Source organism: Passer montanus, unplaced genomic scaffold (assembly GCF_014805655.1).
Source record: "Passer montanus isolate IOZ18808 unplaced genomic scaffold, ASM1480565v1 scaffold45, whole genome shotgun sequence".
NCBI classification, from domain to species: Eukaryota; Metazoa; Chordata; class Aves; order Passeriformes; family Passeridae; genus Passer; species Passer montanus.
In genome coordinates, this window is record NW_024369373.1 from 911216 (window position 1) to 925549 (window position 14334).

Sequence of the window (14334 nt, forward strand, 5' to 3'; positions counted from 1 at the left end):
AGAAGTTCTCCAGGGCAATGTCAGCTGGCTGAAAAAAAGACAAACAAAACATCATCTGCTGCAGAAACAACAGTGCAGGAGTTTCTAGGGCACAGAAGGAATTCCATCCCCTCTCCTGGCTGCTCAGTGCTCAGCCCTGGGACCACCACATCCCTTCACCTCTCCCCTCCCATGTTCAGTTCCACTCGAATGCAAAACAGGAACACTTCTGAAGTTTCAGAAAGTTGTAAAAGCAAAGAAAAACCATCTCCATGTGATTTAGGGAAGGCTCCCTACACCGTGAGAAGTGCTACACAGAAACCTCTGGAGTTTCCAAGGGCAGGATTCACACCTGAGGAAAAACAAAACCCACACACACACACACCTTAAACCAACTTTGTGACTTTTATTGATGGGCGACAACTTTATACTTCTAGGTATCACTAAACTGTGTACAATTAGGAACTCAACATTATAGGAGAGCAGACAGCAAAATTAAACAAAGCAGACTTAAAGAAATATCAATCTTAATTATTTTGCCCATTTTCTTAATTTCATGTACACAGAAGCATAAATGCAGTTTGAAATTTCTTAATAGCAATAAAGTTACAATCACCCATCTATATAGACTAACATCTTAACTCCAAATATTTGATCTGCAATGTGTACTTAAGCAGTTTCTCATCGCACAATTATTAAAATGTGTCTTCCTATCAGGAACCAGCAACTCTGCAGTTTGTACATGTTTTGAAGCACAAAGGACCATTTCCATCTCATACACATCGGCTCATATTTTACCACTTATCAAAAAACTATTGGGGAAGCAGAGAGAGCTTTTTATTTTTTTTTTTAATTTTTTTTCTTTTTTTACTGAAGTAAAGATAAAACATTTTCACAGAAATCTACAAGTTCTGTTGCTGGTGCAGGGTTTTCTTCTACTACGCAATTAGAAAGTGGGAATTAAACGCAAATCCCCTTTTTTATTATCTTAGGATTCAGCATTAACTCGGATGAACTTTATTTCATTTTAATTTTTTTTTTTTTTTTGTGATTCACGAGGCTTCCAACCGAGCGACTTCATTCTGCAAAGTCAAAACTCAACACAAACTATGTTGTGCACAAACGACAGCTTCCTTTATCACTCCATCCCACAGTTGCAAGGGGACAAAAAAAAAATTAATAAAAAGGGGGAGAAAAAAAACATGAAAAAAAAAACCAAAACAAAACAAAAAAAAAAGATTCACTCAGAAGAGCATTTACAGGAACAAAAGTTAGTGATGTTGGCGTTCTACGGGGCGGGGCGGGGGTCACAGCAGGTCCACCTGGCGGTAGTACAGGAGGTAGGCTGTGCGCTCCAGGGCCGCCTTCACCACCTGCGAGTGGTGGATGACCCTGACGGCCTGGTCGTCGATGCGCAGCCACCCGTTCAGCCCGATCTGGAACACGTCCGTCGTGTAGTGCCCGCCCGTCGCGCTGTTGCCGTGGTGGTACACAACTGTGGGGACACGCGGGGTCAGTGGGACATGGAGAGGGCAGCCACGGTGCTGCTGGGCTGGGAGGACTCGGGGTTTAAGGGTTTCGCTGGGTTTGGGATGTGCGGATCATGTGCTGCCTTGGGACACCCCCAGCTCAAAGCACAGAGCTCTCTAATCTGTACAGCTCAATCTGCACACATCCATAGGTGGGACAGACACAGAATCATGGAATGGTCTGGGATTGTAAAGGATCTTAAAGCTCATCCCATCCCACCCCCTGCCACAGGACACCTGGCACTGCCCCACGTTGTCCAAGCTCTGTCCAATCTGGCCTTGGACACTTTCAGCTTCTCTGGGAATCTATGCCAGGGTCTCCCCAAGTCTCCATGTGTCCTAGGAGACAAATCTTCATCCCAGATATCCCCCTGGTGGTATTTCTGATGGTGACAGGGACTGGTTTGCCCATGGGGAAATGGAAAATGGGATTTTCCAGCTGCCTGCAGTCAAGGCCCACGTCAATCCCAATGGGATGACATCCAGAGGCAGGGGTGGGATGAACATCTTGGCTTTGTATGGCTCAATTCATGTTTAGATCTACAAAAAGTGAAGGAAACTGGGACAGTGCCCTGGGATTTGGCTGTAAAACCAATGAGGTGCTTTAGGTCCCTGTGTCCCACGCCATCCTTATGGCAGGCAGCTCCCCATGCTCACAGGGAAGGATTTCTTCCAATATCCCACCTAACCCTGCCCTCTGGCACTGCAAAGTCATTCCCCTTGGCCTGGCACTCCCAGCCCATGTCCAAATCAGTGCTTCTCCAGCTCACCAAATCTCCCAATTCTAAACAAACCCCACTAAACACAAGAATTTCACACCCACAAGCTGCTTCAGGGCAATTTAAAAGAAAACACTTAATGTAACCCAGTGTTTCTGTAATTCCATATGCAGAGTCTGCACTTGCAATAGAGGGACCACACAGATAAAATACCTGCAAAGAGCCGGTAGGTTCTTTGGCCTTTTGAAATTTTACTTTTCACACCAGGAGATAGTAGCTCTGGAGGAGGAAAAAACAGCCACACATTAGAAATTCCATATCAAGAGGATCAATTATTTTTCAGAGAAATCAACACTATCACAAGGGACATTTAATTGAAATTTCTTCTGCAGCCTTTAAAGAATGGTCATGGTTCTAATAACTGTTAATCAAGGGAGTGAATTTGCAGGTTTGCTGAACATTGTGGTTTAAGGAAGGTTTAAAAATACCACCAAAAATGAGAGGAAAAAAAGTAATAGTAAAAGATCAGACTATTACATTTTCCCCTTTCATTCCTGCTTTCAGAATGACAACATCAATTATCATTTTGAATCTGTCAATGAATGACAGACTCAATTTCAGATTCCAAGTCATGCTTACATTCCTAAAAGAAAATTGCAAAATAAAATATTAAGTAAAACAAAAGGGCAATGCCTGCCAGATCTCAGTTGAGATATGAGTATACACTGATTTTATTTATTCCTATTTGAGTTACTGGCTGGCTAATAGTCCATTTATCAGCTCAAAACAAAAGACATTCTTTTGGCAAGCTTCAGATGCTGGACAGTTTCCAATCTCACACTATTTAAAGTCAGTATCTCCTAGGATACTTGTTAAATAAAGGATCCTTGTTTAACCTCTGCACTATGGATTGTCTACCTTCAGGCTGCATTATCAATAAAACACCAGTTTCCTTCCACCTGCTACTCATTAATTAAATAATCTGACACCTCTGAATTAAATTTCTGGTAAAAATGTCCAATACTTGCAACAGTCTTGAACAGACAGGGACACAGATCCAAGGGGATCACTTCCCATATTTGCCCTCAGCTGCCTATATCCTTACTCTAGAAATCCACAAGAAGTCCTCATTTGGCCAATCCATTGCCTAGGAAGTGCCAAAGACTTTAAGAACTTGCATCCTAAAAAAATCCCCACAAAATATTCACCCAAGTGACCAAACTTTCATACAACGATGAGGACAAAATCTTGTGTGGGAGAAAATTAAACCACAGACACTCGTAGGAAATACAACATTCTCTTCCCCATGAGGAGAGGGGAATTGTGTTCCTAAATCTTTTACCTTTGCTGATTTCCAGATCAACAGTGTACTCAATATTCTTGATCAGCTTCTGGCATCCTCCAGTCTTCTCATACACAAAGCGTTTGAGGTGTAAAACGAGAACAGGGGGCAGCTTTTCTAAGGTGAGTCTTCTACTGATCTCCACCTGAGAGCATTTAATTTTAAGTATTAAAATTAATAATAATTTTAAATTTAAGTATTTAATTTCAAATACACTAGCAGCAAACCCTCCAGATTTTTTATTATTGCAGTATTAATTTATTAGAAACGCTCGTTTGTGACTTAAAGCCCACTGGATCTTCAATCCTAACATTATTTCAAAGGAGAACTCAGTATTTCAAAGGAGAAGTCGAACATGTGAGTTATGACCAAAGTTTTCTTTACTAAATGTTTTGATTTTTATGTAATGATAAATTGATACATAAATATAAAATGATTTTTATATAATTATAACCAAACAATCCACAAAATTTCTGCCTGGAAACCAGAAGCCGAGCTCAGAATCGTAGAACAAAAATGTTTTGCCTTCCTAGAAATGAAATATTTCTCAAAATAACTGCTTAAGCTTTTTCGCCATTTTTTAATCGAGAAAAATCTCTTTACTGGTAACCATGAGCATATTATTTTGCAATACATGGCTTGATTTCACTACAATTTTAATACAAAAAAACAACTATTTCAATTTGGATTTCTTTTGAAAAAAGATTTGGAAGACACTGTGGGTGCCTGTATTTCCATCCAAATCAAATTCTGAAATATCATGAAGCACCTAACTCATTTCTTCCAACCTAGCACTGGGCTGTCAGTCAAAAACTTTAAACTATTTTCAGTAAGAAACAACAACAAAAAAAAAAGAATGGCAAGCAAAACAAGATCTTTGAGGTAAATCATAATCAGTTTGCAGATGTTTTCTTCACATGGCAAACAACTGGAGAAATATATGCTCTCAATATTCAAGGTAAACAAATTTCTGCTATTCATTTTTAGCTTCCAAGGGAAATAAACCTTTCTTTATCTTATCCTGTTCTCACTTGGAGGATTTTGAAAGCTTACAGACATAAATGTCAGAGGAACATCTACAATTCCAGAGTTACCAACAGTGCCCAGGTGATAATCCTGCACACCAGAGATGCCTTTAGTGCCCACCACAGGATAAAAGGCAAGGCCTCGGTGAGGGAAATTTAATTATTATCCTCCATCACAAGTTCTCAAACTGCCAAACCAAAGGCATGCTTTTCCTCATTGTAAGTACTTTTCTACTGCAGTTATTACTACAATGCATTACAAGTAAAATATGAAGTATGTACTCTGAAGAACTGCTCCTTTACTAACAGGATCTGGCAATCCCCAGGAATTGGTAAATTATGATATTGAACATAACATTATGTATCTTTACCACAGGTCAGCCTATTAATATTTACATTATTAATAGTAATGATAATATTATATATATATATATATATGTGTATATATGTATATATATGTGTATATATGCAGTAATGATAATATTACTATATATATATACATATAATATATATATAGTAATATATTATATATATTATAATATATATATACTATATATTGTAATATATATACTATAATATTAATATGGGGAATAGTATATTCTCCCTTAATATCCCAAACAAATGATTACATTAATCAAACTCCAACTATTTACAGGCCTGGCTTGGTTTTAGAGCTGACATCTCACTGCTCCAGGACACTCTGAAAAGATTTGTACCCCTTTCGTTAAAGCGTGCTCCAACAACTCTGTAAAGCCAGAGCTCCATGAAAACCCTTTTAAATACAAAGTTTAGCAGCTGGCTGTGAAGAAGGTGTGAGCAGAACACACCTCTTGCTTGGTTTTTGTGGTGTAGCCCTGCACAGACTCCCTTGCCACCAAGCTTTCCAAGGCATCCTGCACGGTGCGGATCTTGTCCGACTGGATGTCCAGCTGCAGGGTGAAGAAAAGCTGCAGCGTGGCAGACTCCTTGGAACTCTGCTGGTAAACAACAGATCTGTGGAGAAAAAAAGAAATCAAAATGAAATAAAGAGTGGTTTTGAACCAGACAGAACCTTCAAGGAAGAATGAGTTACTTAAGTAACTCAATTTATATTTAATTTAAGGCAACACATACAAATATAAAGGTTAAACATGAAGTTTTAACAACTTACCCCAATTTAAATGATTTCCATCTAAGAGTATTTTCAATGGGATTGTAACTGAATTATTTATGCAAAGTTATTGGATCCAAAGTTTAAAGAAAATTCTGATAAGCATTTTAAAAAAATTCACCTCCTGGCTCTTTTTGTTAGTTTAGTTTTCCATCAGCTCTTCACAAGTGCAAAGTGCCAGTGTTTATTTGTGTTCTACTGTAAAAAACACAGCTGATTCCAGATTCTCCAATAAAAATACACCATTTTTTCCGTCACTTCTCTAAGACCAATTTTATAGTGATTTTCAATGTTTGCTTAAATCTTGCCATAGAAAATATAAACTATGCTCCACTGAGGACTGGCCATTCATTTTCTTTCCATTATTTTCTGTATCCAGACTTTGTCCATGTATATAAATTATTACGTTGTTACATATTGAAAGCAGAATTATAATTAACACAGCTCTGACCCATTTGGCCATGCTGGAATATTTCCAGGTCAGGTAGGAAATGTTAATATTCAGGTTAATTTTAATGTTCAGGATAATAAAAGAGCTCTTTTTACTCAGGCAAAGCCCTGAAGTACCAACACAAAGCCAGTGCAGCTTAATACTGGCAAATATAAATCCTTTAGAGGGAGAGAATGCATGAACCTTTGCAGCACCTTTGTCTGAAAAACCAGAAATTATATTGTAACACCTCTTCAGGATATTTTCTTCACAAGATATGCAGAAATTGATTTGACAGCAAAGCCTTCACTGGGCTATGATTTCTCTGTAACCATTCCCCTAATTAGAATAATTACAAATCTCAGATGGACATGGGAAAATGCATCATTTTCAATGAAAAATCACTCAAGCACTGCAAGAATTCCCAGGAAAACTTTGCACTTTCCCACTTAAGCTTCATGTTGCTTAGAAAGGCTTTATAGGCTGGGGTTTTTAAGTAATTAAGCCTAAATAGACATTTAATAGACTCAACCCTCTCAAGGACAGCCTAAAAACTCCCAAGCCTGAAGTTTCCCCAGCCCAAAGATGCCAATTTAAATCATCTTTTCCTCACTGCTTTTCCCATTGGATTTTTCCAGTTTCTGGAGCTTTCATTTAGTGGAATTCTACTGGCAGTTTTATATTCAGTCCTTCCTATCTCCACCCCTGAGGATGAAGTTTTCCAGCATCCCAGGGGACGCTGTTTCTGTGGTGAGTTGTGCCCTGGTGTGAAGGATAAATAAAGTGGATGTGGTGCCAGATGTTGGATTGGATCCTGTGGATCTGCTGCTCTGTGAAAGGTTTTCCCTATTTCCAGTGTTACCAGTGCTTTATATAATTTTTTGTGGACTTCTACAGAAAACTGCATCATCTCAATATTTTTAACATAAAAACTGATGGAATAATGTAGATATCTAAACAATAGTGGCAAATTCTGGTAAATACCTGGGGTATTACAGCACCTTGGGTATGTGAACCATTGATGCAGGACTCCATCAATACCTACAAACATCTGTCTGCCAAATTCTATGGAAAATATCATTTTATTTACCAGCTGTCTGGCTCAAAACCCAGAAGAATAAATAATTTTAGAGCATTTCCAAGGCAGAAGGCACTAGCCCACATTATTCACACTTCTAGACTCAATATCTGGCAACACAGAGAGTCAAACACCAGCAATTAAGTGTCTGTCTCCAATTTAAAAATAATTCTTCGAGTCTAGCAGTTTTGTTTTGCTGTATGTTTTTAGCAAGTGTTTACTTTGCTTTCATTTTAAATTATACATCTCTCCAAACAAGTCAGGAGGCTTCCTTTCAAAAAAATATTCAGATTCTCCTTTCTGCCTTTGTCTGGTATCAGACCTGCACAGAAGTGATATGCCACATTCTTTTCATTCCAGTAACATCTTGCAGCAATTTACATTTTTCCAGACTTCTTTTGCCTTTAACATTTCTTTACTATTAGACACAGCTTTCTCTGGGAAGCATGAAGGGTCTGAATAAGCTAAAATTCACAGTTTTATGTTTTAGTTCACTGTTTTTCTATCAAGATTCAACTCTGTGAATCTCATTCTCTCTCAGTATCCTTATTTATAACATGAGATAAGACTCCTCAGAGGTCATAAAAATTAGGCAGCTCTAAAAATGCCCTGGAATTCCTAAGACAATATTCAAAGCATAAATATTCCAAACTCCTTTTGCACGTGCAATTCAGAGCTTGGGATCTCAGAACAGTGAGTTCATTTAAGACTTTTAAAAAGATTCATCCACTACAAGTCAAGATTGTAGGAAAAAGTACTGTACCTTATGTGACCACCAAAAATATCAGTGATTGGAGTCTGGACAAAGTCAGCCTGGCGAGTGACTGAGGATTTGTTGCGGGGTCCCACCTGCTCCCACTCATCCTCGCTGCCTTCCCCCTGCTCCTCCTGCTCCTCCTCCTTGGGAACACTCTGAGCCTCGGGGCCGTTGGACACCGACACTTCTTCAAGGGACCAAGGAAAAAACATGTAAAACATCCAGCCAGACAAAGGATTTGAAAGGCAAAAAACCCAACAGAAATGACAAAAACCCCAATACAAATAATTTTTTTCAGGATTTTCATGCATCATTTTTTTTAATTAATAATTTTTTTTTTTAAATTTAAAAAAGAACAAGAATATTCCAGGTTAGCTCCCTGCATGACACATCCATGTATTAACAGAAGGCAGCTCACTGATGACTGTATGTAAATAGCAAAGTTTGATATATTTTTAGCAGTAAATTTATGGGGTAGAAAATTAGAAAGTGAAGTGTTATTCTGGCAACAGAATTATGCCATTATTAAATACAACTCCTTTTCTGCACAGGTATTTTACAGGGAACCCAAGGCTTAGCAAATATTTTCCCAGCCTGTGCCAAATTCAGGTTATAAACTGCACACAGCTAAGAAACAAAATATGGTATGACTTTATATCCCAAAAAATTTACCCTACCAAAGAGAAATGGGGTAACTAGTGATCTGAATTCTTACTTGACCAAGGCTTGCAGGATTTTATTTCTAAAGGGGTTCAAGCTAAAGACTCTATAAACTAAAATGACATTTTACTCTGCACACAAATTCTAGTAATTCTTTCAAAGCAAATTCTCCTCCAACTTCGTCAGTAAGAATTTTCATATAATTTAGTATCTTGGTTTGTATTAGATAGAAAAAGAAAGATCTTAAGAGCTGGTTTACAGATCAGTGAAAAAGACACTGATGTACTTTTGAACTCCCATGGAGTCAAAAACCACTAACATTGCATGTGTTATAAATGACAAACAAGACTGATGAACTGGAGTTAGCCCCAAATAATGCTCAGTTGGCTCAAAAAAATGTGAATATTGAGTTTTGTTGTTTAGGAGAACCAGGGCTGTGATTTACTGTCATTCAGAGTACTGACAGAGCCATGAGGCCTTTCCAGAAACCCAGTAACTCTTCAGATCATTCACAAACTGGACAGAATGGACTCACTGTATCCAGATTTTATCAAAATATTATCTGCTTATGTCCCAGTCCTCTAAAACATGGCATTCTGTCCCTATCTCAACCTCCATTCTAAGCATTACCCTGTATTATGGAATCACCACACAAAAACAGTATTTGAAATTAATTGTTTGCTGTAAAAAAAAAAAATCCACGAACTTTCATTATGTGGAGAGAGAAGTTTCTTGAGGGTCAGCATTTCTTCATGTAGTCCATTGAGAATAAATCCCAAGTATTCTTCAGCATCCTCTTGCCTGCCCTGAACAAAATATTTTTTTCAATTAATTCTATGATATTTTCATGGTTTCAGAAGGTTTTTTTCATGGTTTAACAGAAGGTTCAAGACACTGAACAAATCCAGCATTCTCCTATTAATTTAGCAATACTCAGTCTAAAGTTATGTCAAATAAAGTTTAAATTTTATTAGAAGACAAACTTTTTTAACCAGTTAAACCCATACTCTGCTAAGCAGCATCAGCTCTACAATGGCTACAAGAATTTTACATTTTTCTCAATACAAATTCCATTTAATGTGTGAGTTGGAATTTTTTTCTCCCCATTTCTTTTACAGCCACTATTAAAAGTTGCTGTCAAGCCAAGGCCAAATCAAAGGATGGTTTGAATTATTATCTTTTCTTTATATTGAAATTAAACCTGACCTTTAATCAGTCTTAGCTGAATTCCTCATAAAAATGAACAACTGCTCATTTCTTAAATGTAAATCAATTGGTAACTCCATTATAAAAAGAGATGTTCCATTCCAACAGTAATTTTTCCATTATTCTGACATATCAAACTGCCAAACTTGTAATTAAGATTTTCCTGTAATTCAGGTCCCAAGGCAGTCGAGCCTCATCACCATGAGCTCTCACTGAGCTGATTTTAGTGGCATTTGAGCAGAGCCTGGTTTGGCTTTGCAGAGTTTTAAGGAGTGCCCTGCAATGCAGTTGCACAAGTCAAAGATTTGAAGTCCCACCTTTTCTGACAGACTTGACTTTATAACCGTCAAGAGCCTGTAAATGTAGGTTGGTTCAAAGGCAGCTCCTGGTCGGATGTCTCTCACTATTTTATCACCTAAAGCTGCAGGGTGAAAGAGAATTAATGTAAGTAATAAGCAATAAAAGGGGTTTTTTTACAGTATACCTTAAAAGTCTCTTCACACATCACTAGTTTTGGAGTCCAGCACTTTTTTTACTAATAGTTTAATTGTAATTTTGGGGTCTTGAGCTCAGAAGTTATAAGACACAACTCTTATTGCTTTAAAACATATCACCCTGCATAAACTCACAGACAGTCAGGAAAAGTTCTAAGAAGATTAACAAGAATATCAACAGCCATCACAAAAGAACACTTTTAGTGCTATTTGCATTTTTGCATTCCTTTTGTACTCAAGAAAACATCCTTAAACCTTCTGTGTATCTGCATTTCTAACAGATCACTTTTGCTTACTGCAGAATAAGAACTCCAAGAACAGCCTGACAAAATGTTCCACCTAATGGCAATACAAGGCCTCAGAACTGTACTTGAAAACTACACAAGGAAATGACCTACAAGTAAAATAAGTTGCATAAGCCAGTAAGATCTGTTTCACAGAAAGAAACCACAGAAATGTCTGAACTGTTTGGAAATCACTGGAACAACCAGTCCTCCTGATATTTCCTTATCATGTTACATAAAGAATAGTTTCAGGAATGTGCTTGTTTCTACAAGTTTGCAATACAACAGACTTGGCCTAAAATTAAGATTAAACAACTGAAACCTTTAAGATCATTTATTTGCATCAATCACTCCATAATCATCACTGAGCCTAAATATGTATTGGGAGAAATCAGATATGTCTGAAGTTTTCCCACTGGAATCAGAAGCCAGGACAATACTCCTGCAGGCAATCTCCAACTGCTTAAGGGACCTGGTTTGGCCCCATTTTGTTCCAAATCAGTGAGTGTTCAGGATTTAAGGAGCAGAATTGAGCAATCTGATAAACAAACAGCTGGAACTAAGTAAGGCAGGAAGTGGAGGAAAAATAGGGAGTGTATCAACTGATTTTCTTAGAAAGGGCACATTCTTAGAAGGCATCTTCACAATTAAGTGAACCTTCAACAAAAACTGTTCTTATTGCACTTCTACACTTGGTCCACCAAACAGAAGGAAAAAATCCAAGGTGCAACAACTCTCCCCATGCAGATCTTTACCCCAAGGGCTCCTCCCCATCATTTTCTGCTTTGTGCCCCTGCTCCCACTCACCTTGCTTTGCTTTAGGAGGTACAGGCATATTAGTGAACTCATTCATTAAACGAACACTGAAACAGAAGGGAAGCAACTGGACATGAGCAGCAATTTAACACTTAGAAGAACAAATAATAAAATTAGAACACTGTCATTCTGCCAAAATAAAACAAAATCAGAAGAATATCACAGAAATCTGGGTGAAGTTCAGACATAAAAATCCACCTGATCATTGCAGTGAAGCCCAGGTGTTGGGCTGGTCCTTGCACCTCTCACAGTTCATTTTTGCACATAAAATGCTACACAAAACAGATACTCCAAAAGCAAGAGGAATTATCTTCTTTGACCATCCAAGCACTTGTAAAACACCAAATTCATTACAAAAGTGTCACCCAAAAACACAGGAAAAACTTCTGGACACATATCAGCTTCTACCAACAGCCATTGTTAGGTACTTCTGTATGAGTTTAGCCAGATCCCAGAGTTTGATTCCTTTTTTCCCAAGCTACTTACAAACTGTCTAGCATTGGTGTGGAGGTGCACGGCCTCTGCGATTTGGAATACATTGGAATGGACTTCATTAAATGATACATTGGAGGGCAAGCAACCAAGGCTTGCAGGGTCTAGGCAGTGGCATTAAGGAAATTTGCAGAAAATGGCATCTGTGTATTAACCAAATATTCAATCATATGCAAAACTATATTTAAAACAGAGCTGCATTTTTATGAGGTAGATCAATCCAAGAATTTAACTGGAAAAGAGGATGAAGCTTTATCACAATATTAACCAATAATGTACAGAAGTTGTATTAAAAAAAAAAACAAACAGCATCTTGTAACATGCAGTGATTTCACTGACATTTTAATCATGGCAAAAACTTTCATTCATGGGTAAGGAAACATTTTATCCAGAAGCTGGATGAAATGAACTTTCATAGGAAAAGAACTTTCATAGGAAAGACTTTAGAGAATTAACCATTTGACAACTGGCAGGAGATAACCTGGAACACATTTTCTGAGAAGGATGGAAGAAACCAGCTGAAACTTAAAGGTGCTGAGTCACCCCTGCAACCAAAGCAAAACTCGCTGAGATGTGAGATATTCTGCACTGCAAAGGGTCAGGAGCAAGCTGGAAAACTCCAGAGTATGCTGGAAGAATAATACTCTAAAAACATCACAGCTTGGTGAGAGCAGTGAACAGAAGAAATGCACTTAAAAACTGGAGGGAAAGGGAAATGACAAAATAAGGCATCGATCTCAACAGCTGAAGAGAGATTTGATCCCAACAGTGTGCAAAAACTGAGTCATAAATTCCAATGTAAAACTCCAAGATGAAAAGAATGGGAGCTAAGATATACAGAGTATATAACCAAATGAGTACAGAACTGGTTATATACAATAAAAGCTTTATTTAAAGCACAATCATTGGCCTAGAAATAAGTTTATTAGGATGTGCCATGATCTGTCTTGAAATTGGTGTGAACATTTTTCACTAGCAGTACCAGCAGAAGCATCCCAAGTGTCACCTTGCTGACATGGGAGACAATTTTTATTAATTATTAATATTTTTATTAATATCATAATATACCATGGAGGGGAGGTGCTTTCTGCTCCTCAGGGCAAAAGTTATTTTTGCAGGGAAATACAAATCCAATTCATTAAGAGTAAGCTCATCTTCCATATGTACAATTGTAGCAGGATTAATTTAAATTAAATGCTACTTTACACAGATGAGACAACAGTGACAACCTGCTCAGCACAAACCCAAATGTTCCACTTAAAACTGCAAAACAAAGCCCAAGTGTGAGAATAGCTACTTCAAGTGCAAAAGAGAAATAACCATTTAAATGGCTGCACAGAGCCATGGGGAAAGACTGCTAGGAATCACAAGGGTTTCAGGCAGAAGAAGTTACAGCTCTGAAATATTTTGAAACAGGTAACAAACAGGATTGCAGGGGAACCCTGCACACCAGGTTCAATGATCCAAAATCCCCTGGATTTCTGGCTGCTACACTTCAACATTTTAACCACAGGAGCAGGATCTGGGAAAACAAAACACTTTTATAAAATACTTACCAGAACAATCCAAAAAAACTCTGACAGATATAATATAAAAATATCAACTTAAGAGCATTAATTTTTTCCCAGGGAAGGATACAGCATTGATGTAGCACCAGTTTCCTTTGTTGATCAGCCCTCGGGGTTGCAAAGACACTGGTTTATGTATTAGTCTTACATTTTCCAGTATTTCTGCAGAATGAGAAACAGTAAATTGAGCATCAACAAAACTCCCATGGCCATCAAACAAATATCTGCTGCAGCATTACACAGTAATTCAAATCCATGAACAAGATTCCCAGACCCTTCAGCAGATGATTTCCCCTCCATTTACCCACTGCTCACATTCCAAACCAGATGTTTTTCTTCCACTGAAGATCCCAGGATTCAGATCAGGAGATGCTGGTACAAAACTGATCACTGTCATTCCAAAGCAAGGCCTATTGATTTGGGTGTTTGTTTTCCTAAATCCAGATATTTTATTTATATTGCTACATAGATACATACAGATATAAAATGCCATTAGCTGGAATCACTTGTCACCAGTTTTATGAAGTATTTCCCACATTCTTCTGCTTTGAAGAGGGATGAAGCCAGGGCAGCAGTCTCAGTTCAGAAGTTTCACCATCCATTATCTTACAACAAAATCACCCCAGTGCAAACACAGACTGATGTGCTCTGCTCCTCAGAACACACTGTTTTATTTAACACTTCCAAAATCTACGAGATAACAGCCTTACATAACATAATTCCTACTCTTTCCTGCTTTCAAAACCCAAGTTTAAAACTTAGAAACCACTGCACATTAGTCTGTCCCAGTTATGAAACCAAGAGC

At 37.9% G+C, this 14334-nt stretch overlaps 1 protein-coding gene across 1 annotated transcript in view; it reads right to left on the reverse strand.

The window, feature by feature from the left end:
* Positions 1 to 365: 365 nt before the first annotated feature.
* USP10 (ubiquitin specific peptidase 10) overlaps positions 366 to 14334 on the reverse strand; it is a 46195-nt gene continuing 32226 nt past the window's right edge. Inside the window, exons 5-14 of the mRNA XM_039721222.1 lie at positions 13600 to 13691; positions 11956 to 12065; positions 11461 to 11516; positions 10193 to 10296; positions 9376 to 9475; positions 8016 to 8196; positions 5422 to 5587; positions 3570 to 3714; positions 2441 to 2506; positions 366 to 1474 (exon numbers count right to left, since the gene is read on the reverse strand). Coding sequence (XP_039577156.1) covers positions 1287 to 1474; positions 2441 to 2506; positions 3570 to 3714; positions 5422 to 5587; positions 8016 to 8196; positions 9376 to 9475; positions 10193 to 10296; positions 11461 to 11516; positions 11956 to 12065; positions 13600 to 13691 — 1208 coding nt within the window. The 3' untranslated portion in view covers positions 366 to 1286. The remainder of the gene's footprint in view (positions 1475 to 2440; positions 2507 to 3569; positions 3715 to 5421; positions 5588 to 8015; positions 8197 to 9375; positions 9476 to 10192; positions 10297 to 11460; positions 11517 to 11955; positions 12066 to 13599; positions 13692 to 14334) is intronic.